Source organism: Pipra filicauda, unplaced genomic scaffold (genome assembly GCF_003945595.2).
Source record: "Pipra filicauda isolate LSUMZ 115617 unplaced genomic scaffold, ASM394559v2 scaffold200_size1382263_pilon, whole genome shotgun sequence".
In the NCBI taxonomy this organism is placed as follows: domain Eukaryota; kingdom Metazoa; phylum Chordata; class Aves; order Passeriformes; family Pipridae; genus Pipra; species Pipra filicauda.
This window is the reverse complement of record NW_024104311.1, coordinates 908,264-935,220: the sequence shown is the minus strand read 5'-3', so window position 1 is coordinate 935,220 and position 26,957 is coordinate 908,264. Positions and strand designations below refer to the sequence as shown.

The 26,957-nt window shown below is 37.1% G+C and overlaps 1 protein-coding gene across 1 annotated transcript in view; it reads left to right on the top strand.

Moving 5' to 3' along the window:
- The first annotated feature begins 1,929 nt into the window (after positions 1–1,929).
- Positions 1,930–26,957, top strand: part of MCPH1 (microcephalin 1) — a 120,702-nt gene continuing 95,674 nt past the window's right edge. The window contains exons 1-9 of the mRNA XM_039380774.1: positions 1,930–2,009; positions 4,140–4,231; positions 6,553–6,671; positions 10,807–10,891; positions 11,389–11,509; positions 11,803–11,943; positions 14,365–15,403; positions 16,469–16,703; positions 24,144–24,257. Coding sequence (XP_039236708.1) covers positions 1,991–2,009; positions 4,140–4,231; positions 6,553–6,671; positions 10,807–10,891; positions 11,389–11,509; positions 11,803–11,943; positions 14,365–15,403; positions 16,469–16,703; positions 24,144–24,257 — 1,965 coding nt within the window. The 5' untranslated portion in view covers positions 1,930–1,990. The remainder of the gene's footprint in view (positions 2,010–4,139; positions 4,232–6,552; positions 6,672–10,806; positions 10,892–11,388; positions 11,510–11,802; positions 11,944–14,364; positions 15,404–16,468; positions 16,704–24,143; positions 24,258–26,957) is intronic.

The window sequence follows — 26,957 nt, the reverse complement described above, 5'->3', positions numbered from 1 at the left end:
CCATCTACTTGGAAGACTCCTAGGGGTCAAGAGTTTGAGTCTGTCCATGAAAGTAAGAATGGACATAATGGACCCAAAGGTATTTTAGGTCAGCACTGTCTCTCCAGTGGGAAATTACTGAAACAAAGAACAAAAGAAAAGAAAACACCAAAGTATTCAATGTACCTTCTCAGAGTCCAGCAATATACAATTCAGGGCTTTACTGAGGGAAAGATGGCTTTGTACACTTTTTATAGTCTTAAAATGGATTTCATGAATTTGCTGAATATGCTTCTAGAAACCATGTGGTTTACTAGCACTCTGAACACACTTCCACAGCCTGATGAAGCACAATGTGGAAATATCTCTTCCAAGAAGACGCCATCTGCCAGTCTTTTGGTGCTCGCTATCCCTCGCCGGGAACACACTGCTCCAGGTCCACCTTCTGCATATGTTTATGATTTTAAGGGCCTCTAGCACATTCAGCTTCCACCGTTCCTTTTCCAAGCTGACAAGATTTTGTCTGAATAGTGATTTCTGCTAAGGCAATCACTCAGTATCCTTGTTTTGCATCTCTCTTGTTTTTCCATATCTGCTACATTATTTTTCAGATGATGAAATGAGGTTTGCACATTGAAGATTTCAGGACAAGCATATTTGTCCAGCCATATAGCAACCCCTGAGCTGTATGAGTTGCATAGTGAAGCTGTGCAGCATCATTTTCCTTGATGTACTCCTTCTTTCTCATGGCAAATCTCTTTATACTCACTAATTCTATTAATTTTTATACATTTTATCATTTTTCCTGGGGAAACCATCAGTTTTTCTCTAATTTCCCTCTGGTATCACATTTACTACACTTCAGCCTTCTAGCACCAAAGCCAGTTCCCGCTACGGTGCACTAACTATAGTTAATAGTACAGTTGCTGTCAAGCAATTTTGTAAGCTTTCATAAATACCGTCTCATAGTGCTCTTTGCTAATCCCTGTTTTGCTGGCTTTTTCACTTCAGACACTGCAGTTTGCGCCACCAGAGAGTTGAGAGGCTACTGGTACTCTGATGCACCTTTCTAGAAACTAAAATTCTTCCTGAGGACTCCTCATGGTGAATGGCAACACAGAAAATTCACTTAGTGTTCGGTTGTCAAAACGTCCTGGCATCCCAACCTGCAGAGAAATAGTGTGGCCAGCAGGAAGAAGGAAATGATTCTTCCTTTGTAATGGTACTGATGGGGCCACGCCTTGAGTTCTGTCTTCAGTTCTAGGACCCTCAGTTCAGGAATGACATTGTGCTGGTGCATGTCCAGACAAGGGCAACAGAGCTGGTGAAGGGTCTGAAGCACAAGTCACATGAGGAGGAGCTGAGGGAGCTGGGGTTGTTTAGGCTGGAGAAGAGGAGGGTCAGAGGGGGTTTCTCTGCTCTCTATAGCAACCTGAAAGGAGGTTGTAGCTAGCTGGGTGGCAGTCTCTTCTCCCAGGCAACTAGTGACAGGACAATATAACATAGGCTTAAGCTGCGCCTGGGGAGGTTTAGGTTGGACATGCGGAAGAATTTCTTCCCAGAATTAATGATTAGATAACGGAATGGGCTGCCCACGGCGTTGGTGAAGTCACCATCCCTGGTGGTCTAGTTGACATCGTGGTGTTTGGTTATAGGTTGGACTTGATGATCTCAGAGGTCATTTCCAACCTTAGTGATTCTGTGATTCTGTAGCACAGTTTCCAGCAGCATTCGCTGTCACGAACCTCCGCCGGCGCAGGGCAGGGCCGGAGCTGGGCAGAGCACACACCTGTTTCTGAGCAGGACCGCGTGGAGCACGCACCACTTCGCACCCCAGACTTGTGTGGACACGACACGGCCGCCGGTTGCTCCAGCCCCTCCACAGGCCCTGCCCTCCGGATCCCCCTCCGCGCTCCGGCAGGGCCCCGCGCAGAGCGCAGGCGCGGCGGGGCCGGCGCGGGGGCGGGTTTGAACGGTGGCGGGCGTCGGAGCCTCCCGGGTTGTGGCGCCAATGGAGCCCGTTCTGACAGGTACCGGCCCGTCCGCCCCGCGGGGGCTTCTCCTGGCGCGGCCGAGAAGGGCCGCCGGGCTGGCGCGGGCCTCACTGTCCCGTTCTCCTTCTCCTTGCGGCCCTTGCCCCGGCACCTTCCGGCTGGGCAGCCGGCGGGAAGTGGCCGGGCCGGGCGGGTGAGAGGCTGCAGTCGCGGCCGGCCGTGGCGGGGGGACAGGGCTCCCCTCAGGTCCCTCTGGCTCGCCGCAAACCCGCCCGGTCCCGGCGGCGGGGCCCGGCCGTTCCGGGGCAGGCGGGCCGTGCCCAGCAGGCCCGGCGTGAGTGTGAGGTGCCGGGACGGGCCGGACCCGCCTCGCTCGGGCTGCTCCGCTGGGGTGGCTCCCGGTACTGCATGGCTCGGAGCCGCCATCCGCTCTTCCTGCTCCGGTCAGTCCTGGCTTCCTTCTGCATCTCTCTAAATTTCTGCCTCGCCAAGTTGCCCTCTAATGGCAACTCAGCGATCACCGCCTTCTCTAAGACCTTCTAAGCATAAGCTGGCGTTTTCGGATTCCAGAGCTCTTTTAGTTGAAAAAAGCGCTTCTTCATTTTCCTTTCCATCAACTATACAAAAACTACAAAGGGCCTTGGAGTATATTTGATTACCTAAAATTGACTAATTATCATGAAATATACCTTTGATCCTCCTGCAGGTACATGGAGCTTTGAAGTAGCATCCCTCTAAATTCTTAGTGTGGCCTTTACTGAAATGGTCCGATTTATTTTTCTAGGAGAATTATAACTATGAAGGTTCTAAAATATTTCCTGTAAGAGGAAGATAGTGTCTCTTCAAATGCAAGTGCAGTGTTTCTCACAATAAAAGAATCAAGGGAAAAAAGCAACTCTTGTCAAATGCTGCCCCGGTAGAATGAACCCAGCTGGTGCACTGCAGTAGATTTAAGTTCCCGTGTATATCTGAAGTCATAGTACTGATAATAAGATTTTTCCCAGTGGACTGAATAAGGAAGTGGTTTATGTTCCATATTTCTCTTGTATGTCAAAAGTATTTCTAGCAATTATAAAACTATGTTAATCTATAGAAGTACTTCTACTGTTGGACCATTGTTCTAGTTTTCATTTAGAAAGAAGACAGGCGGCACTACTTAATAGTTAATCATCAAGGCATGTGTCGTAACTAAGACAATTAAACAATATTTGCTAAGGATGACCCTTTTAAATTGAAACTCTCAATTTATTTCATCAGTTCTGAGAGTTGTCTGGCCTGTGGTTTGTATAAAGTTGTTTTTGGTGAACTGATATGCCTCTAGTTTCTGGAACTTTCCTGATTCATCAATCAAAACGGAAAAGTGGCATGGCCAGTGGAACTGTAGTTTTACTTTAGTGCCCATCCTGAAATGAAATTAAAATTAATGAAGGGATTGTTATGAGTTTTATTTGCTTATCCCTCCATGTCAGTACTTCTGTATTGATTTTTTTTAAAGACTTTGTTTGGTTGTTTTAAGACCTTGTCAACCAAGGCTGATTTCATTCCTTGAAGAGTTCGTTGAACTGCTTGATAAAGGAAGCTACTTAAATGTGAATACATAAAGTTATATAAGGCAGCTGACATGAAATTTTATTAGCCCCTCTTATATGTACCTAATTTGAGGTGGTTGGATATAAATAAAGTGAAACTTCAAGTCAATGGGAAACTGTTAAGTAATATTTCTGTAGAGTTTTCTGGGAGTTTGGGGAAGGAATAATTCTATTGTAGTTATTTCATTTTGTTCTGTAACTTGTGTTACATCAGCTTGTCTTCAAATTTTCGATTAACCTGAAGTTAGCAGTGATTAAATAATGATAAGGGTAAGCAGTCATGTAAAGATAACACATTGCTTGTTAATCTGGTAGTGTGTTTTAAATAAGTGAAGTGAAACGTTGTTTAACTAGTGTCAGACTTCTAAGTTAGCTTAATTACAACTAATTTAAGGGACATAAATACACTTACAAAAACTTTCTACTGCTAAAAGCTGATACTCAGTTTACTAAAATGTATATTTGCAAGTGAATACAATATGTATAGAGACAAAATTTTATTAGAAAGGCAGCCTAACCAGTTTTACCATGTTATATACTTTATTAGTTGTTTGTTGCTTTCTCTCTTTTTATCCAGGTGTTTCTGCATTTGTAGAAGTTTGGTCATCTAATAGAACAGAAAATTACTCAAAAACCTTTGAACAGCAACTTCTTGATATGGGAGCCAAAGTAAGGAGACTATTTTGAAATAAATAGAATAGGAAAGCTCTTAATTACGCACTAGCTTGCTTGTTCTGCCTGTCATGTATATTCCTTTTTAATATGAGTTTTTAGAGGGCAGGAAGGAAGAAAATCACAGACCCGAGAGCAGACCAACGTGCTGTGAAATTCTTGCTCTGACAGATGGGAAATGCATTTAAAGCCTCTCTACATCTAGAAACCTCTTTGCATATTAATGGCATAGCCTGCATTTCTTGTGAAGTATTGGGCTTGCCATGTACTGTGGGCAAAACAAATCAAAATGTTGAAAACCTGTGGTTTGCAAGTATGTACCTTAGGTGGTTTTGTTTTCTTTAACTTGTAGGCAGCTGCTCTGTTATTAGTAAAATATTTTCTAACTCAAGTACCATGACATTTTACTCTTTCATTCCCTCTCCCACAAATGTTCTTCAGTTCCAGAAAGTGCTAGTAAAAATACATCTAAGAGACTCAGCGTATGTCAAAATGATTTTTTCCATACCAAATATAGTTGACTTGTAGGTGCAAAAGATGTTTAATTGCCAGCTGTAAAATTTCAGCCAGAGACCAAAGTCAGACTCACATCTTCCCTTCTTTCACATTATCACTGATTAATGGAGATTTTTACAGCCCACATCATGCTCTAAAAAACATTTGTGTGAACTCCCAGTGCTCTTTAAGTGGGCATGTGTAGATATATCTTACTGTAATTAAGAAAGCTTGCTGATCTCCCTCAGTCCTCTCTGCATGAAATAAGTTGAGAGAGTGTGACAGAACAGTAGGATAACTGGTTTTATTATAAAAGCAAACGCAACTCTCAATAAATAACTCAAGTAACAAATATTTCTTGTTCTTTTGTGCTGTACTATCAGATCTTTGTAATTCAATTCTGATGATAGATTTTTCTCACAGAAAATATGATAAAAGCATAGGGCTTCAAAATTCTTCAGATTGATTGAAGTAGCCAAATATGGTGGAAGGTGCAAGCAGATGATGTGGATGAGCCTATTTAGCAGATCCCTGTGACTGAAAAGGGGTGGTCATGCCCCTTCACTATTCCAGACACTTCCCTTTTATTGGCTGAGCACATGATAGTAGACTGGCTTGGCTCATTGTGTCAGGAAATTAAATTCTGTATTAGTTTTTCACTAGATTGTTGATTCAGACGTCTCCAGGTAAGTTCAGCTGAGCTGCAGAAGACGTCTGGGGTAAGGGAGGAGGTGGGAGGGGTGAGAGGGATGTATAAGATGGTGTTCCTCCATAATTTGGAGACAAAGCTATATCAAGCATCTGTCTCCTTAGGACATGAGCTGTCAGCTGGATACTGGCAAAAGTGAGTAAGCAATTGTATCTGGAGTCATAACTAATTCCAAGAGAGATTCATCTGTCCCATATACCTAGATACTTAAAAGTCATGGGATTTTGTCTGCTAAGAAGTCATAAATCAGCTTGCCACCAGAAATTTTTTGCAAAGCTGAATAGTTTTCTTAAAGCTAAATACAGACACAGCATGCTGAGAGCCAAATATAGTGGTGCAGCTGAGAGAGCAACATTTGGCTGTGCTGAGAAGGTGCTGCTGCTGTAAAAAATGGGTTGTATTGATCTCACCATGTCAACAGTCACAACGGATCAAGCAGTTCTGTGTAGGGTGTTTAGTCTCCACAAAGGAAATTTTGACTGTGAAGAATGGAATATCTAGAACTGAAAACATTATCGCTTAGTTGTCAGTAGAAGCTGATAATTGACAGTTTGATCAGATGTGGAATATAACTGTGTACTGACTTTAATTTTCTGTATTTCTCACTTTTTAAAGCATTCAGATATATTTTTTTTAGTGGCACCTTTAGCCTTCCCTCAAAACTAACAGCAATCTTTATTGATGAGAATTGGTTTAAAGAGTGAGATTAGCTGTACTCTTTAAGCCTGAGTTATTTGCTGAATAAAAGATATAATTTGGTATTTCTTTAGATAGTGGCATCTGCTTTCTATACTGGCTGTTGCATAAGAAATTATGTTGCACTACATAAGTGATACAGCTAGAGTAGGGAGCTGGAATTAGTAACCTAGAGAAAAGAAGTTTGAAAACAAAAGGCTACTCTAGCCCTCTAGCCTGCATTGGCTTGAAAAATGAGGCTTGAGTTTTGATTGAGGATTTTTGCAAAGATGGGAAAGATCAAAAGAGTTTTTGACATAATGTTTTGAATAAGTTTTTATGCTAATGGTTTATACACTAAAATAGACTACAGTAGCTAGTTTCATTAGCATTTTCCTATTATCAGACTTACAGGTGAGCTCTCTGTGTACTTCTGCAGGTCTCAAAAACTTTGAACAAACACGTGACCCATGTAGTCTTCAAGGATGGACGTTTGACTACATGGAAAAAAGCACAGAAGATGGGCGTAAAAACAGTTTCTGTACTTTGGGTGGAAAAGTGAGTACTCATGGTTATGATGAATGTGGCCTTTCTCAGAGATAATGGATTCTAGTATTGTTTTATTGAAAAACTTCAGTACAGAACCTGTTCTATTAATGTACTTGAAATAGTGATAAATCCATGAGTAAATTGTAACTTTCCTATGACATTATTCCTATTATAAAGCATGTTACTTACATAAAAAGGTAAAATGTTAACTCTTAAAAAATGAATGTGTTGAAGTAGTTTCAAAGTACATTTGTTAACTATTCAGTGTTCTGCTCCTTACTTTCAGATGGCATGCATAGGCAGTGAAGGCCAGGTATTTATGTTGAATAGAAGTCTTCCATTTTCATATGAAAAAGTAAATTTCATCAAGGGCATTTTACTATTTCTGTACTTCTGTAGAAAGAATATATCCTAGCAAGAAAGAAAAAGATCCATATGTAGTCTGGCTTTTAAGACATTTGTCAAGTTCAGAACAGCACTACTTGAAGATTCTCTTCTACCATATGGAAAAATTTAAATTTATTAAAAAAAGTTTTTAAAAAATTTTGGCTATGCAGCCGATCGATGAGAATTTACTAGTCCAGAGCTGCCTTTCTTGAGTTTACAAAGTGCTTGTGAGGCCTAACTTAGATTTCAGATGAAGTGTCAAAACACAGTTTATGAATATGCATGTGTTATATTCAAACATTTCAATCAATAAATCGATGTGATGATGAAAATTAGAATATAAGTCAAGTAAAGAGGGCTTTACCTGTACCAATTATAATATGCACAGAGATAGCAGTCTTAGTGCAAAAATTTTGGAGTTATATGTTTTTTTAAGAAAGGGGGGGGGGCAAATCTGATCTCTTCAACCACTTAATTGTAGGCCAATACAACCAGAATACTTGTGATGCAAGGCCATTAGCATAAAAATAAATTTCTGTAGAAGCAGGAGTTTTTCTTTCTTTTTTTTAAGGATGTCAGATATAGAAGTTACAGACGCACAATCCAGCCAGCTTTAACACCAAGGAAAAAATACTTTAAGTTCCAAAAAATGCAGGTGAAGCAAAATTGTATTTATGTGAACGTATTTCCCTAGGACTTGGATATGCTATAGTAAAAAGAATCTCAAAAAAGTGCAGGTGAGTAGCATCAGCCGTGGAAAAAGAATGAGAGTGCCTTACAGGGGAGAGTCTTGGACGTGTCATACAGAAATACTGTCTCCATAATAGCAGTTCCACCACAAGAATCTTCTCTGCAATGCTGGAAGGCATTGAGTGGATGAACACTATAGAAAGTTGAGACATAGAGACAACCGGATATGTAACACTGTAGGAGACATCAAGGAACTTTGAAATCCAGGAGTAAAATCCTCAAGAAGCTTTTGCTGGATACCAGCAACAAAGGGAAAAAAACAAGAAAAAGGATCTGGAGGGAAAACTTAAGCTGTTTGGTAGGAAGGAGAAGGCTAGCATCTTCCTGGTATTTTTTTAAGTGTTCCTAGTATCATATTCAGACCAAGGCAAGGTCTTGGTATACGGCTTAGAAGATGAAGTTTGTTGGAACTGGGGGACTCCCTGAAATAGAGGTATTTTGTTGGAGAGGAGGACCCAAGCTGTGAATTATGATTGAACTTCTCTGTAATCTTTTTCTTCTGCCTTTTAGTTTAAAGTAAATGCCAAAAGAAGAACAGAAGAACATACAGCTTAGATTGGTGCATACTGTAGGCAGAATTTATGGGAATATCATATCCTTGAGCAAAGTATAGGTCAGGAGTGGTAGAAGCTTACGTAAGAGATAGTAATAAATATTCTTACTAGTCATAGGGTTATGCAAATGAGGCACAGGCAGTACAAAATTAAATCAGTCTGTGCTAGCATTCAATTTTTTTTTTTGTAATAAGATGAGGAACCTGGAGTGCCTGACTTTAAATTGTATGCCTTGTATATCAGTATCTGAGACACTGATAGGCAGAAGACAGTCTGTTGAACCCTGGGAAAATGTAAAGAGTGTGTGCCAGTAGAATAGTTGTCCTGTGTGGATGGAAGCTTAGTTTAAACCTGACAACTCTGTAAGCAAATAATGCAGAGTTCCTATGAGTTGAAGTTTTAGCATTGCTAAAAAAGATGGATGGTTTAACCAGCTGCTCCGTTCAATAGCAAGGGGAACATTCTCAGAATGATCAGAAATGCTGTGAAACATCATTTCAGGAAATGTAATACTAAGTGTCAACTGTCTAGTGTAGACTGGGGGTTGGGTGACTCCTATTGGAGTGCAATGCAAACCAAATATCTTAGTTATTGTTTGGTCTTAATTGGTTTGTGGATGGTTCTTCAAATATTTAAGTAATTTTTGTAAGTATGGCCACAGTATAAAATATATGTTCGTACTGGAACACCAAACCCAGGAACTTCTGTGACAGTGCTTAAATTCAAAAGGGAATCTGCTTGAAGTGGAAGTAGTTCTGCTAAGAAGCTAAGACAGTAAAGGGAATAAAATTCTTCTTAATGTCAAGGAGACTATTTAAAGCATAAGTCCTCTTAAGCATATCAGAGAGAAGATGAATATCACATTTTGGGACTTACAGTAAACATTTCCATAACATTGTCACTTCAGCAGTAGTCACAAATCATATTAAACAGAACATAAAACTTCATGTAATGGAATGACAGCATTTTATTGTGGTTACATTTGGAATGTTGCCAGAGATGGCAATTAGCATTACTGAAGTTTTCTTATAAGATGTGATAGAAGAGACAATAATGCTTCAGTCAGGAAAAGAAATGGGAGTGGAGGAGGGAGACTCTTGTGAATACAAATGTTCATATAGAGAGACTGAATATGAAATGAATGTATATTTTCCTTTCCAATAGAAGAATGGGAAAGCATCACATGCATACACCTGGATGCAGATTCAGAGAAACAGTAAATGATGATTTTCAACAGAACTCCTTGATGCAGAAACATAGTCAGCAAAGATTTACATGGGTTTAGAAAATTGCTGAAGCAATTAAATGTTTATCAAAACATAAATACAGTGTTGTATCTGACCATGTCTAAACAAGAATTCTGTGGAACATAGACAATTGAAGTTTAAAAAAATTTGTAACTCCAGAGTAAAGGTATTTTTAATTTTAAAAAAGTTGTTTAGTTTCCTTTTCTTTTGTCTCCTTTCTAAGAATAGTAGATATGTCTCATGTTAAAAACAGTGAACAAAATCATGGATTTGCTATTGTGCAAACAAATTTTAAGTTTAATGCAAAATGAGTGACAGCTTTGGGATCACTGAGAAAAATCTTTTTGCATCTTCTTCAACACAAATACAGTGAGCAACCTAAAAAAATCAAAACCCCAAACCAAAAAGAACCCTATAAAAGACAGAATTGCTACAATCTGTGTCCAAATTAGGAACACTTAATGCTTCCATATCGAACCCATGATTGTGAAACTCTACCTGTATATTCTTAACTCATCTCACAAATAAATGATAAATCATTTACATTCAGAATTGTATGCAAAAATTCTTATAATATATTTAGTGGCCAAATTTTCTTCTGTTTAGCATCTCTGAATCAACGAAATCTCTGAATTAGTGTAATTTTTCATGTCGTCTGCATCTATGCTGATTATTATCCAGAATTCATTAACAGTCACAAAAGTCCACCGTTTTGAATATCTGTTTTTGATGCTCCAGTGAATTCTAAATTCAGTTTGTTTGACAAATGCACAGAGTAGTTTGGCTTTTTAATTCGTTCAGAATTGAGTAACTGAGGATTAGATTATAATTGTACAGCCACAGACTTTCTAGCAGTTTCATCACTAGGTGTCAGTAGAGCCACACTGGTGGCTGCAGGAAGGACTTCAGCCACAACTTTGGAATGTGTGCAAAATGAGTGGGAATCTTTCAGTTTCAGAACAGCAATTTAGAGGGCGTCATTAGCACAAAAAACTGTATCACATATCTGGCATGTAAGGTATAGATTCGGGTGATTTTTTAGCATTACAGTAGTTACCTTAAAGTTACACACTTAGGAAGGATTGGTGTTACATTATTACAGAGCTCAGGTGGCTTTTTTTGCAGTAAAGGTTCTCATTCTTAAAAACAAACAAACAAAACTAAGAGAAGAAAACCTCAGCAAACCTGCTCTAATTTGTTGTACAGGTGTCAAGAAACTGGAGTACGTGTTGATGAGTCCTTATTTCCTCCACTGAACACTAGTGAAGGATTTCCACTACTGATCAAAAAAGTATGTGATTTTTTTTATGTTTTTTTAAATAGGCCTAGAACAGCAAGCTTTAAAGTTTGAACTTAACTTTCTGACCTCAGGCATTTGAGCTGTTTATTTTCAGGACATTCTGTAAACTGTACTTATCCATCTAAATAGGATTTTAAAGATAGGCTGTTGGTGTGATCATGTGGCATCTTACCTGAAGAAAGTATACTAAAATACAGTTTTTGTATTGGTGAATAAAAAATGATGTTTCATTGAGTTGCAACAAACTCTATTTAAAAAAAAATACCTTTAAAGCTTTAGCTTTGCTGCAAACAGTAAAGATCTATTAGGTTCTTTCCTACTTCATATTAAAGTTCACTTTCAAAAATGTATGCAATTATCTGTGACTCTCAAGATAAGTAGCATAAACACCAATAATAAATACTGTGATGAAGAGATAGGCAAATAGGAAGTATAGTTACTTCTGGCAGTTTTATACTATGTAGCTAATAGTTTTGTGTGTCTTGTAGCACAAATGTATGCAGCCAAAAGATTTTGTTGAAAAAACTCCAGAAAATGATAGAAAGCTTCAGAGAAGACTGGACCAGATGGCTAAAGATTTAGCTATACAAAAGACAACAATTAATGCTGGTAAGAACTATTTTCGACTAACATTCAACTATCTGAAGTTATTTCTTTAAAGCACTTGTTGGGGTTTTGGTTTTTGGTGGGTTTTTTTTTTTTAGTTTTATGCATCTCGCCATGAGAAATGAAGTTGACTTTTTACAGAGTTCTTTGCAAGTCTGTGGTGTTAAGGCATCTGTAAGGATGTTAGATATAAGGAAACTATTTTTTGTTAAGTTTTTTCGAAAGAAAAATGAAACTTCATCTGAAGTTGTTATAGCATTTAAATATTAATATATAAATACAATTTCTTTGTGTAGAAACGGATGTACCAGTTTTACTATTTGAAGACAATGGTTCACTTATATACAGCCCTGTTAGTAAGATGAAAGATCAATGCAATGCAATTGAAAGAGGAATGAAGGATATGAAGAGAAAAAGAGAAAATCTTTCTCCTACTGGTAAGAAGTTAAATTTTACTTATCTATGAACATGCACAGTTGGCTACTGTTTTTATTGCTGACTTTTTTGCACACTTGTCATGTTCTCACCTTCAAAATTTTTTTTAATCTCTTACTTGATTGCATGTCTTCCCTTCTTCCCAGGTTTTGAGTAGGTACTGAACAACAGGATTTACAAATTAAATAAATTTGAATAACCTAATTGAATAAATGTAGTTGATTTCAAAATGCCGATCCGGGTGAATTAAATCTAGATTGTAGTTTTCAAATGTTTTTTAGTGCTTGCATTATCTTACTGAGAAAATATTAAGGTCTAAATCATTAGGTTTTGCGAGTTGTAAAAACTGTTGAATGTGGAACATCTTTTGGTGGGACAAATCTGTAGTATTTGAAGTTTTAAGATGTCTGTGTCAAGTAGACTGTGAGTTTCTAATTTGAAAAATAATTGTGAGAGGAAAGTAAAGATATAAGTAAGGATAAAGTGATACATGGATGAAAAATTAAACTTCAGTGTAATTTAGTGTGGCTCGTATTTATTTTCTCTTTGAGTTTTAGGTAAACCTTCAAACATATTGAAAAGCATTTCTACTATACCAAGGCTTTGATGCTAATTGCAAGAACTGAAATGTCTTCCAAATTTTCTATTGAAGACTTGAATTCGAAAGGACGCCTAATGTGTTTTCTAGCTTAAGTAGTCAGGTTTGAAGATAGATATAACAAGAGTAAAAATAAATTGGCTTTTTAAATATTTTATGGTTGCAGATGAATTAAAATAATTTGTTAGAAAGGTAAGACCCTCATAAAATTATTCTCATAAAGTTAGGGGTTTGTTCCCGTGTTTTAGCATATTAACAGGATGTAAGAGAGATTATTGTGAAGTCTGTTGAGCTACATCAGTGGGCATTTTAACAGTATTGATCATGTATGCAATGGGTACGTATTTCAGACATCATGTCTTCTGTCAGTCACATGAGCAAAAAGCTCAAGTCAGATGCTGGTGTTTGATGCAAGGAAATGCAAGGAGAAGACAACCTTTCGAATTCATAAGGAGGGCTGCTTGAGAAGTTTGCCTGCTATCTTTTCTCCCCCAACAGTAAACTGTACCTTGTGCTTTTCTGAAGTGCTGTATTTTGTTGACATCACACAGGAGTTCTGTTATGTTGGCTTAGCTGAGAATAGGGGCGTTATCCCATTGCCTGAAACAGCTTGGTATGTCTTTGTGCAATGTTAGCGAAAAGTGATAGCTTAATACTGGCAGTAGCATAACTGTGCCAGCAAACTTCTTTTATTTCTGTAGATTAGTTTCATGTTGATGAGGAAGAACATTGCAATTTGAGAGCTGTACCTTGAGTAAGTCCATTCAACATTACAACTGCACAATGTAATTTTACATTAAGAATAGACCACCACATCCTGTGACAGCATTCAGTGTAGCTTCCATCTCTGATGCTTTGTGACAGTGGCCCTTTTGTTTGTGCTTGAGAGATATATGAGATATATGGATTAATAATGGTTAAAAACTTCAAGAAGCCAGTTTTATTTGAGGACTGAATTTAAGACCTCTTCAACTGTCAGTTGAAAGTCTGATCCTTTCTTTTCCATATATTTCATTTTTCTTAGTGTAGTTAGCTACACCATATGTTTAAAAATATTATCTATACTTTTAAGCAAATAACATCAAGACTTCCCCTAAAATCCACAGGAGCGCTTGCAGAAATATTGCTGAAGCTTTGAACTCAACATTTGTTTAAGCAGAAGCATCTATTGCAATTATCAGATTGTAGAACAACAGGATTTTTAAAAATGTATTCTGAATAATCAGAGGTATTATCTTGTTTCAGAGGAATTTCTTCTTAAGAGTTATGAATATATTGTGTACCACCTCGCACAAAATAATTTCTTGAACATTGCTACAAGAAATTATACATTTTTCCACTCTAATTATTTTTAATACGTTGTGTCGAGGTATGTGGTATGATACTATGATGCCGTATTTAATTTCTTGACTGCAAAAGCTACAAGGTGGTGCTAACACTGTGGTAGCAAAAATGGTTAATGAGTTTCCAGTATTACTCTAGCAAGCTTTATCAGTAAAATCTTGCTGGTTTTCTCCACAAATACAAGAGTGAAAGTGAGTTTCTCTGTTACTTTGTTTCAAGAAAGCAGAACAGGACTTATGGGAGCTTAATGACCAGGTAAGGAGATATGATAGCTAAAGCTGTCGTAGGTTCTTGTCAACGTAGAATGTGCTTTGTTTCTAATCCATTTTCTGTTTAGTTTTTGATGACTTGCTATATAATATCCAGAGAAGTGGCTAAATCCTTTTTTTGGTTCAGTAATTCCTTATATGTTTTACTGAGAAATTGATACTCTTTCTGTTTTGTTCGATAAATTTATATCAACACTTTCTGTGTTCTGCAGGAGAACAAATTGAAGACTGCTTGAACTCAAGTTATGATTATCTTTGGGGAACTGAGAAATTAAAGAGACAGAAAACAGAGGTAGTAGAACACTCCTGTGATACTTGGACTGATAGTTTTGTATCCACAAGTGCATCAGTGAATTCTTCATCACGGGGCAATGAGCAAAAAAGCTTAACACCAAAACGACATACCAGAAGTAGTTTAACAAAGAAACAGATTATACAGCACACTTTGGATGACAAATTGTCTTTAGAAAAGAAACAACCAAAGTTTCCAAAGAAAAATCAGAAGAATGAAAAGAGCAAGACTACTTCAATTGTAAATGAAAGTTCTCTTCTCAGGGACTTCGATCATATTACTCCTTCCAAAAAAATAGTGCAGCTAAATACTGTTCCTTCTTTGATTGACAGTCTCTCTAATTCACCTATGAATAGTGAAGACTTAAATACATGTTCACTGGATAAAAGCTTCCCTGTTGACAAAAATGATAGTATTCTTGAAGTCAAGAAGAGGAAGAAACTACAACCATTACCTAATTTGAAGTTGTTTACCTCAGAACTGAGTGCAGCAGGGTCTAAAGGGCTCTTGCAAGCAGTAACTACTAGCAAGTCGTATTGTACTGAAGAGGCTTCTTATGAAGACTTCTTTTCATCATCTAATTTAAATGAAAATCAGGTACAGATAAGAGTGCCAGATGAATCACAGAGTCGTCCTGAAGTTTGTTGCAAAGACTCTTTTGCCAGCAGGGACTTCTGTCATGTGAGTTTCTCTAAGCCACATAATACTACCAAGAAACATAGGAAAAAGTCTATTTCAGTGCATGATTTTCCAGTAAAGAAAAAATTGGAACCAGCTAAACTTCCCAGAAACATGCCATTAAATATATCAGGTGGCACTGCAGAGGCTCTAGATTCTGGTGATGTGAATAGGCTGCCTCAGCATGCTCATGGAAAGTCCTACAGAAACAATGTGAATTACTGTGCTCATACTACTGGTAAGTTACTACCTAGAGCTGGAAAATCAAAAGATATCATACTGCATTAGATATACTCATGCAACTAAATTGCAAAATATACCAGCATTCCAAAAGGGAAAATATTTCAGAAACACACCAAAAGAAGAAAATGCTGCAGTACTGACTTTATTTCTGAGTAAAATAAATGAGCGCATAGGATCCAAAAGAACACCTATTTGTTTTCCCATACATTAAAAATACAAAGAAGTCATAAGAGATAGAAAACTGTTTACTATATATAACAAAAGTAATGTTGAGCCTTCTTTTCTCTTAATGTTCGGTATTTTGAAAAATTTCTGCTGCTATTCAAAATCTGTTTAAGACACCAAGGTCTTTCTCTTTTAAATGTTATGGTGCTCTTGTAAAGTAGCTCCTCATCATAGGTTACCTTGTTCAAACTATTTTTATTTCACAAGTAAAAATTTCTACTAAAATTGCGAATAGGAGCATAAAATGTATGGTGGAAAAAATACTTGAGTTAGCAATTTCTAACTTGTTCAGAGGTGAAGATGGAATAAGACACGAGTTGCAATGTAAGCATCTTCTTCAACCATGACTTTTTTATATGAATTGATCTTCGTCTTTAATAATAATTTTAAGAATATTTTTTATATTTAAGCATTTTCGAGTTTGTTTAGCTTAAGGTACTTCAATGAAAATGTATAATAAAATATTGAATCTCAGGAAGTTCCCTGCAAAATGGTCCTAACTTGTATTGGGGTAGTCATTTTCCAATTATGATATTTTGAGCTCTGTTTGTCAAACTTTACATGGAGTTGAATATTTGTAATTATAATTGTATATTTTAGTACCTTGTTTTTCCTAGAAAATTCTGTAGCAGTTCATCAATGAATTATATGAAATTAATTATTAACTTAAAGGGCTCAACAAAGTTGACGTCAGAGTTATGAAATCCAGTTGAAATGTTGAACGGTGACTGCCCTGTATCTGTAATTAGTTGCTGAACTGTGATCTGCTATTTTGGGTTCACTACATCTGTATTTTAATACCTGAAGTGCATCGTTACAGCACAGTTTAAAAATCAGTGGATGCAGGTGTGTTGTAAATGTACACCCATAAATGACAGCTTACTTCTCCAAGTGATAGAGGAGCCGACAAGGAGAGGTGCCATGCTGGACCTTGTCCTCACCAACAGAGAAGGGCTGGTGGGGAATGTGAAGCTCAAGGCCAGCCTTGGCTGCGGTGACTATGAAATGATGGAATTCAGGATCCTTGGGGCAGTGAGGAGGGCACACAGCAAGCTCACCACTCTGGACTTGAGGTCAGCAGACTTTGACCTCTTCGGGGATCTGTTTGGTAGAGTACTGTGGGCTAGGGCCCTTGAGGGAAGAGGGACCAAAGAGAGCTGGATAATATTCAAGGGTTGTCTCCTCCAATCTGAAGAATAATGCATCCCTACAAAGGGGAAGTCATGGAAGAATGCCAGGAGGCTTGCATAGATGAACAAAGAACTCCTGGACAAACTTAAATGCAAACAGGTAGTTTACAGAGAACGGAAGCAGGAAAAGATAGCCTGTGAGGAATACAGAGAAATTGTCTAAAGAGCCAGGGATCTGGTTAGGAAAACTAAAGCATGGACAGAAGTAAATCCGGCCAAGGACATCAAGGGTAACAAAAAAGCTGCCTTAGGTGCATCAGCAACAAAAGAAAGACTAGAAAATGTGGGTCCTCTCAGGAAGGATACAGGAGACCTGTTTATCCAGGACATGGAGAATGCTGACTTATTCCAGTTTTTTTGCCTCGGACTTCACCATCAAGTGCTTTGGCCACACTGCCCAAGTTGCAGCAGGTGAAAGCAGGGATTGGAAGAATGAAGAACCACCTGCTCTGGGTTTGACACCATTAAAGGAATGTGAAGGTTCCCATGCATGAGTCCACGAGACCTGACAAGATACATTCACGGATCCTAAGGAAACTGGCCAAGGAAGTGTCTAAGCCAGTATCCATCATATTTGAGTTGAGAAGGCATGACAGTCCTGTGAAGTTCACACTGACTGGAAAAGGGGAAACATAACACCCATTTTTAAAAAGGGAAATAAGGAAGACTCAGGAGCTACAGGCCAGTCAGTCTTACATCAGTGTCTGGCAAAATCATGGAGCAACTCTTCCTGGAAACAATGCTAAGGCACATGGAAAATAAGGGGGTGATTGGTGGCAACCAACATAGCTTCACTGAAGACAAATCACGCGTGACAAATTTGGTAGTCTTCTACAATGGGGTTACAGCAGTGGTGGATGAGGGAAGAGCAACAGATGTCATCTACCTGGACTTGTGCAAAGCATTTGACACTGTCCTGTATGACATCCTTGTCTCTAAACTGGAGAGATGTGGATTTGTTGGATGAATCACTCAGTGGATAAAAAATGGGATGGATGGTCACACTTTTAAGAGTTATAGTCAACGGTTTCTCTATGTCCAAGTGGGAATCAGTGACAAGTGGCATTCCTCAGGGGTGGGTATTGGGACTGGTGCTGTGCAACATCTGTCAGTGATATGGGCAGTGAGATCAAGTGCATCCTTAGCAAGTTTGCCGATGACACCAAGCTGTGTGATTGACAATGCTGGAAAGAAGGGTTGCCATCCAGAGAGGCCTTGACAGGCTTGAGAGGTGAGCCTGTGCAAACTTCATGAAATTCAACAAGGACAAGTGCAAGGTCCTGCATGTGTGTCAGGACAATCCCAATCACAAGTAGAGACTGGGTGGAGAATGGATTGAGACCAGTCCTGGGGAGAAGGACCTGGGGGTGTTTGGACAAAAAGCTCAGTAAGCCTTGGCAATGTGCACTTGCAGCCCAAGAGGCCAACCACATCCTGGGCTGCATCAAAAGCATGACCAGCAGATCGAGGGAGGTGATTCTCCCTGTCTGCTCTGCTCTTGTGATACTCCACCTGGAGTGCTGCATCCAGCTCTGGAGCCCCAGCACAAGAAGATGTTGATCTGTTGGAATGAGTCCAGAGGGGGCCCCAAAGATGATCAGATGGTTGGAGCACTTCTGTGACGACAGGCTGAGAGAGTTGGGGATGTTCAGCCTGGAGAAGAGGAGATCTGGGGGGACCTTAGAGCACCTTCCAATACCTTAAGGGGGCATGTAGTGGTAGAACAAGGGCGAGTGGTCTTTATCTGAAAGACAGTAGGTTTAGCTTAGATATTAGGAAGAAATTCTGTACTGTGAGAGTGATGAGGCACTGGAACAGGTTGCCCAGAGAAGGTGTGGACTACTCATCTCTGGAAGTGTTCAAGGCCAGGTTGGACGGAGCTCTAAGTAACCACATCTACGGAAGTGTCCCCTATTGCAGGGGAGTTGAAACTAGGTGATCTTAAGGTCCCTTCCAACCCATTCTATGATTCTAAAATATATGTGAACATACTGTATGTGTATTTTTGCCATGGAGCAATACGCTAGAAGACTATTCCTAAACTATATATTTCCTAATGTCAAAGAACAGTCAATTTTTCATTTAACAATCATGGAAACAAATACGGAAGGAGAAAAATCACAGAATATTTTGAGTTGGAAAGGACCCACAAGGATCATTGAAGTCCAGCTCCTGGCCCTGCTAAGGACAGCCCCAAGAATACACAATGTGCCTTGAAAGCATTGTCCAAGCACTTCTTGAACTCTGTCAGACTTATTTGCTACATTTAAACTTAGATATGTCAGTTAATTCCAAATTTTAAATTCTAGTGATTAAATTATGATCTATATTCTAGCATGTCATGCTTTTATTGTCATGCTGGACAAGTTGTTTATATAGTGCTTTTGGAAAACTCCACAGAAGAGTATGGCGTAATAAACACCTGAAGAAAAGCACCAAGATCAGTGTTTACAGAGCCATAGTGTTGTTGACTCTCTTATATGGATCCGAATCATGGGTCATCTACCGCCACCACCTGCGTCTCTTAGAACGCTTCCATCAACGCTGCCTCCGCACAATCCTAAACATCCACTGGTCAGACTATGTGACCAACACATCTGTTCTAGAGCAAGCAGCTATCACAAGTATTGAGGCCATGTTGATGAGAACACAGCTGTGATGGGCAGGGCACGTCTCAAGGATGAAGGACCACCGCCTCCCTAAGATCTTGCTTTACGGTGAACTTGCCACCGGCTGCCGCATGAGAGGAGCCCCGAAGAAAAGATACAAGGACTCCCTGAAACAACATCTCAGCCTTGGCCATATTGATCTTCATCACTGGTCTACTCTGGCCTCAAATCGGGAGGTCTGGAGACACACCATCTATAACGCTGCTGTCTCCTTTGAGAACACACGCAGGATCACTCTTGAGGAAAAAAGGCAACGCAGAAAGAACCATATATTGCAGAATACACCATCTAAGGAATCTTTCTGCTGTGCCTTTTGTAATCGGATATGTCTGTCACGTATTGGCCTCATAAGCCACCAGCGTGCCTGTAGCAAATGCGGATAGAGCCTTCCCAAATCTTCGTTCGCGAAGCCCAGCCATGTGTGTGTGTGTGTGTGTGGACAAGTTGTTTAAAATAAGAGATTTTGGAGGAGAAAAAAAGGAACAGTATTCAGCAAACAAAAGCTATCTAATGTATACTTTTTATCCTTTTTGTTAGGAACGTCTGTAAGTCTCAATTTGTGTTTCTAGTGATTTTAATAGTATTTGTGATTTATCAGTGATGACCATTTTCCCAAATATAATATATTCAGCTTCATGCATCTGTTGTGCAGTCAAGTAGAAACTTGAGTTTGACAGCTCAAATGAGCTCACTTCAAAATGGAAGGAGTCAGTAATGAAAGAAGAGTTGTATTTTCCTTAATAATGCAAGTTTTGTGGAAAAAAATGAAATTCTTGTTTTAAACTTTCTGCTGTGACTCTGTATGCTGGAACAATTGATTTTTATTAAATACAGGTTGAGTATTTTTATTTTTTTTATTAAATGCAAGTTGACTCTTGTCCCTATTAGTTAATAAATAGTAAATTGTTTGTTTTTCTGTATATTGTATATTATTTTAAAGCTGGTAAATGCAGTAAAATATTTTTACAAGCCAAAGAATTATTTTCACTCATCATATATATATATATATACACAGTTAGGAGTAAAATATACAATTAGGAGTCATATAAAATTTTATTATATTTTTATATATTTTAAATACCAAACATTTTTCTTGCCCACTTTTTTGATTACAATTTTGTGTCAGTAGCACTTTTCCCCGGTGTCTTTAATGACAAGAAGATTTTATAAGTTTCCTTTCCTATTTGGAACATTTGATTTTAAAGTAGAAGTGTAATATGCAGGGTAATCTGAAACTAACTTTTTGAGCCCTAATGCTTATGTGGTAGCAAGCTCCTTTGTAGGGTCCATTCAAGGCTGCCCAGTTCTGCTGAGCAACAGAGACATAAATATGGCTACTTCTTTCAGTTCAGTCCAAGTTATGTGACTTAATCTGCAAGCTGAAATAATAATGGGCAAGGAATGCAAGAGTATGCTCATTTAAGCTTTTATCATACTAAAATAATTTAGAAACTTGAATTCAGACTTAGCATTATTTCCAGTCTTAAAAATAAACTTAAGGCTTAGCTGAGTGAATTTTAGATATCTATGGTGAATGTGGGAGGCAAATATTATCTTAATTGGCCAAAAGACATAAACTAAGACCCATTGTAGTGTAATTAATGTAGTCAAGTGTTAAGATGGGAAATCTGAAATATCATTCTGTTATTTGGTGCAAGAAATCATTAAGTTTAATTTAGGTGAATGAGTTTTACCGGAGTTTCTAGGTGCTATGAGGCTTAATGCTGCCAAAATACTGTTTATGTCTTTAAAAGCACACACATGAAAACTTCCTTAGACTTGATGTGCCTTTTGGTTTTTTCAGTTTTGGAAAAAGACAAGCTCACTAAAAAATATTGTATGATGTCTTCTATTGACATTTTATTATGTCTTTTTGCAAGACAATTGAGGCATGAAGAAGAAAACTCTTCCTGGATTCTTTGTTTTATTTATCTTCACAAAAAATTTGATTGTAATTAATAATTAAAATAGAAAAGGACAAGTATGTCTGAATAGAGGACTGAGGTTTATTTTGATCTAGTCAAGTTTACAAAACCTGATGACACTTGTCCTAGAGCACCTAAAAACTACATAAAATTGTTCTAAACCATTAACAGGGTCTCTTTGAGAACATGAGGGTCACATAAGTTTTCAGAAGACTTGAAGAAATTGTGTTCTCTGTAGTAAAAACTTGGTATTTGCCCATGCTGGATTAATATCTCCAACAATAATAATAAAAAAAGTTATTAAATATTCTGTGCATATATACCTGAAGGATTACTAATGGTGATAAATTCAGACTTAATTTCTTCATAGCTGGGATAAATAACTGTAGATAAGTACAAAATAGTAGATACAACATAACTTAAGTAACACTTCAGTACAATATTTTTTAAGTAGAACATTATAGATAAAATTTTTATTAGATAGACATGATTTATTTGATTGAACAAAACTAGCTCATTGTGCCTAATCATTGCTTTTTAACTCAATGGAAATATCAAATATAATTTTGAAGATCATATTCTGGTTCAAAACTTGTCACTGGTGATAAAATTATCATGAATGAGTAGAAACTTAAATTGCAAAGTAAAATCACTCTAATTTGTTATAATACCTCAGAGAGCTGTTAATTTTGGTACCCATCACTGAGTGATGTTTTAGAAGAGCATTTAGGAGATCTAATGGACCACAATGGTATGAGTTACCTGCATATTTCAACTTAATTTAAGGATAACAGTGAATGGAATTGTTTCAAAAAGTTCTGTCAACTTTATCTGAAGCACCCTAGGAAAAGCTATTAAAGATGAAAACTCTTTATTTATGCCTGAGTAACTGCTTTAAAAAGAAGCAATCAGGGAAAAACAGACAACACCGAAGCTTGAGACCTACAGAAGGGAAAATCTGGAAAGTGCTTGAAAATTCCTGATAGTTAGGAACTAGTAGGAACTAGATTGCAAAGAATAGTCCTTATTTATGTAATGCCTAAGATCCCTGAGCTGATAATCAGAGATGAGGGACATTATTCCCTCTTCCTGCCTTCCTATAAATATGATGAGCCTATGGGAGTGAACCCTGCCTGGAAAGTGGTCCAACAATACAGGTCTTGAGACTTTAATCCCAAGTGGGACAAGAGCTGTGGAACAAGAGCTGTGGAGCATGAGCATTCAGGTCAAGAGTGGCAAAAGGAATATTGCGCCACTTTTCACTGTCATCCCCCAAACCACCCCTCAAAAAAAAAAATAAATTTCAGGTATTACGGTACCTGAAATGACTTAAAGGATATTTGGAAATTACCAGAGACTGCCTGGGGTAAAGCAGTGGAGTAGATGATCTCCCAACATCCTATGCAGTCATGTAGTTTGTAGATTTTTTTAAGATTGAAAATATATGTTTAAAAGGTCTGTTTTTCACAAAACAGAGGTAAAAAATAGGTAAATTTTCATAAAAAAAGAGGTAAATTTCTTTTTTTTTTCTTTAGTGGCAAGGTTTTTTTCTCCTACTTGCCATCAGTCTTGCTCAGTGATTGAAAATGATGGGCCTCAATGCAATACTAAATAAAATTAACATAATTAATTGGTTCTCCCTTTATTACATGACACTGTATTTAAATATTGGATTTAAATGAAAAATTGCACCTGAAAACCAGGTTTAGTTGTATTACACAAAAATTACTATAATAAATTTTGACTAGTTTAAAGGCTATAATTTTAAAATTAGTAATCAGTAATGGATTGTAATTTGTTGTTTTTCTACCGCCTCAAGGACTAAGACTTTAAATAGCTGACAGAGGAAAAACAAATGATTTTTAGTTATATATGCATTCAGGCTTGTAAATATGGAGAGTACCCTTCAGTATTTTCCAAAAGTAATCAAAGAAACCTATTTGGCAAGAGCTGATTTTAGGCTTCTTTAATCACTAAACATTTTGAACTGGTCTCATACATTTCTTTGAAATGAAAAATTAACAAATGTTCTAAAGTAGCCATTGAATTAAATTTTGAGCAACTAAAACTTCATTGACCAAAAGATAAATCAAAGTTTTTCATCTTATGCAAGCAAGCTAATTTCTCAAACAATTCAGGAGTTTATTATTTTGTTCTTATAAAAGTCATCCTCACCGTGTTGAAGAATTAAATGTGTTAATTCATAAAATACATAATGAAAAATACTGCTTTTTGGCAACCACATTAGAGTGCATTCTTATGGATGATGCCTTTTTATAAATAATAGACTTGATATGCCAGGATGTGCATGCAACCTTGACTGCTAACAGCTTGCTAGATTTGCTTGCAAATTGTTTGAAAACATGTTTCAGACCTTCAGGTCATTTTATATAGTGTATACTGAAACCATTGGTGTTTCAATGTGAAAGGGAAAATCTAGTCACTCAAATATCTATATTCAGAGAAATTGCAAATTTGATAATGAATAGAAAGCAATTTAGCTGATTCTCTACTTGTAGTTAATATATGGTTTTCAAAATATTGGAAATTGGGAGTTTTGCAACTAGTTCATTTACAAAAACAGGTGCTGAAAGATGAAGTCAGATGCTTGAAAGTCATTCTTTTTCTCTAGTTGAAATACCATGAAAAGTAACTGGTGCAAATTATTAAGTCTCTTAACTATACATAGCACTGCACCATGATAAAATAATTGGTGGCAGTTTCACAAGATTGCATATTTCGTTTCAAGTTTCTAAATTTTGTTTCTAGGTGATGAAAATGAAGTTTCAGAGTGTCATGTTACTGATGGCTCTTGCAAAGTTTTTAATGAATGAAAGAATAAATGCAAATGGAGGATTAAGAAAAGCTAGAAGACTCCGAACGGTCAGTTTAACTGGACATTTGGTTTGTTAAGCTCTTTCTTTCTCTTGGAGAATCACTGAACACTTTTATATGTACAAAAAATAAATGCATTCTCTATGCACTATCAATTTAATAACTTTTTTTCTGAATCTCACTTTTCTTGAAATATTACACTAGTGGTCTTCATGTATAACCACAGAACTCAGCTTTCTGGTAACTTGTGGTGGCAGAGTCCATGCCAAGCTGACATCATAAAGGAGTTTAATAAGCCAGCCTGAACTGTTTTGCCTGAAAAGCCACTGAAGTAACCTGAAAACATGCCTGTCCCTTTTGGAGGAGTTACTAAATGTGGCAGTGGTTTTTAATTGTTTTATAGTACATCATCACCAGTGGATGTTTCTGCAGGATAGCGATTTATGCAAGATTGTCTTTTAGGTTGCAATAAAACTAAATATCTGAACTTAATATTTGAGCACAGTTTGGCTGTAAAAAAGGGAGAGAGGCTTGGGTCAGCACTGAATCTTTTTTTAGTTGTTTTTCCTTTCTAAAATTTTTTTTAAGTAAATATAAAACTGATCAGGAAAATGAATATTAGTTCTTTTTATCAGTAAGTAGCAAGTCATACAATAAGAATGAATGCTGAATTGTTTTGAGAATGGGAAGTCCTAAAGTACTAAAGTTTTACTGGTACCTATTGGAGTTTCAAAGGGACTGATCACAGATTTTGATCTTTTATGTAAAAGATGTGAGCAGGTGCAATTACTAGGTTCAACCTTTTAAATATCTCGAAGATGGGATATTCATCTCCATGGACCAATGAAGTTGGTTCTCTGAGTTAAAATTATTATTTAACTTCTCTGAATATTGCTACTTATTACTTTTCTTATATATTTCTTCCCTTTACTTTCCTAAGTATGTAGATATTTATTATTCGTAAAATTAATAACTATTATGTAGAACATATAAATCATTTCACTCTAGATCCGCATTCTGTAGAAGCAGTTAAGATAGTCTACTTTTTAGGCTATAGCATCTCTCCAGAAGAGTTTCATTTCCTGGTACAGAAATCTGACTAAAGATGCTAAATGTAAATCCACAAACCACAGTCAGTATCTCTTTCTAAGGCTACTTGCAGAAATGGTGTGTGGAGATTTGTCAGATTTGTTGGTACCGATTCCTTCTTCTGTGCAATTGCACTACATCAGTGCTAGTTTTGACTCATTTCTCTTAAGATCCCGACATAACTATTATATACTCAAGAGAAACAAAAACCAGTATGAAGTCCTTTTTTATTGTTCCCCTTTTTCAGACCTGACCTTGCAGTCAGAGGTGGTTCTGCTTGGTATCTGCTTGCAAAGAATGCTCTGTGAGGTGTTTAACAGAAGCAAAGCTAAATAGGCTCTGGGGAAAATTTTTATGCAGTGTTTCGAGATTGGTGCTTTCATCCATCCATTTCAGCTGGGTGATAATACAATTTCACTCAAATATCAATAAAATAGCAGTACATACTTTCATTCATGTCATGAATGCTTTCTAAAACTAATTTTAAAGGTTTTCATTGTCAGTTTAACTATGCAGATTCATTTAAGGACAATTTTTGGGGAGAGTGGGGGTTTGATTGAAAGGTGAAAAGAACTTCGCAAAAAGATGCTATGTGATTAACCAGACAGTCTGGCAACTAGAGTCTTGCACTGAAAAGTTTTAAGAGGGCATTGTTTTGAACAAAACTAGACTGTGTAAATTTTTGCAAATAATTAAATTGCAAAACTTCTCTAGTACCAATCAAAATATGTTCTTGAAGCTTTATAAAAACAACAAAACATTATACAAATTTTTATTTAATACTTTTTTCCAATGGCTACAATTTAAACATTGCAATGTTTTGCTAACTTTTAACAATGTGAAAGTGAAGTTAGAAAACGTTAGTTTGTTTCCTTTGCCCAAACAAAAAAGTGTCTGAGATAAATAGCACGAATACTTTAAAAACTATTATTTTATTGAATCATGAATTATTATGAAGTATTTTTCTAATGCTTGTTTAAATCTTAAAAGAAATTTTATGTTAAAAATACAAGTCCAAAAGAAATGCCATTTCCTAGTTATTTTAATGTACAAACATTTCCATGTGATGACTATGTTAATCTTCAGACAGACTGTATTGCTGGAAATCTGGTGTAAGTGTAATCTGTTAAATTCATTATTTTGCTTCTCTAATTAAAGATAGCTATATAAATTGCAGTTAGGTTTTTGTCATAGAAAAAGAGTCTAAAAAATCTACTGCCTCTTTAAAAATATTTTAGATGTTTGCTGAATGTAATTCCTGGTCAAAGTCTAAACTGGAACTTTTATGTGTAATTTAGTTCTTACTCATTTGCTGTGGTGTATGCTACAGTGAACACTACAATTCTAACTCATTCAGTACAGTGAAAGCATATCAATAGGCATTTGGAGATCACTATGTGATGGTAAATATTAAAAAAGCCATGGAAAAATACCTTAATGAAATAAGACTAGATGTAAGTGTTAACATTATTTACTTCCCTGGTTATTTCTATTTGTCATTTTTAGTTTCTTTAATATAAATCAAGCTGTAGATTCTGTATTTCTCTGCTTTGCTTAATGTGTTATGCATTTGTTTTCTTCAAAACCTCATGCAAGTTGAGTTTCCTGTATTTTGTTTTAGCTGAAGTCAAAATCAGGGAATTACTTTGTTCAGATGCT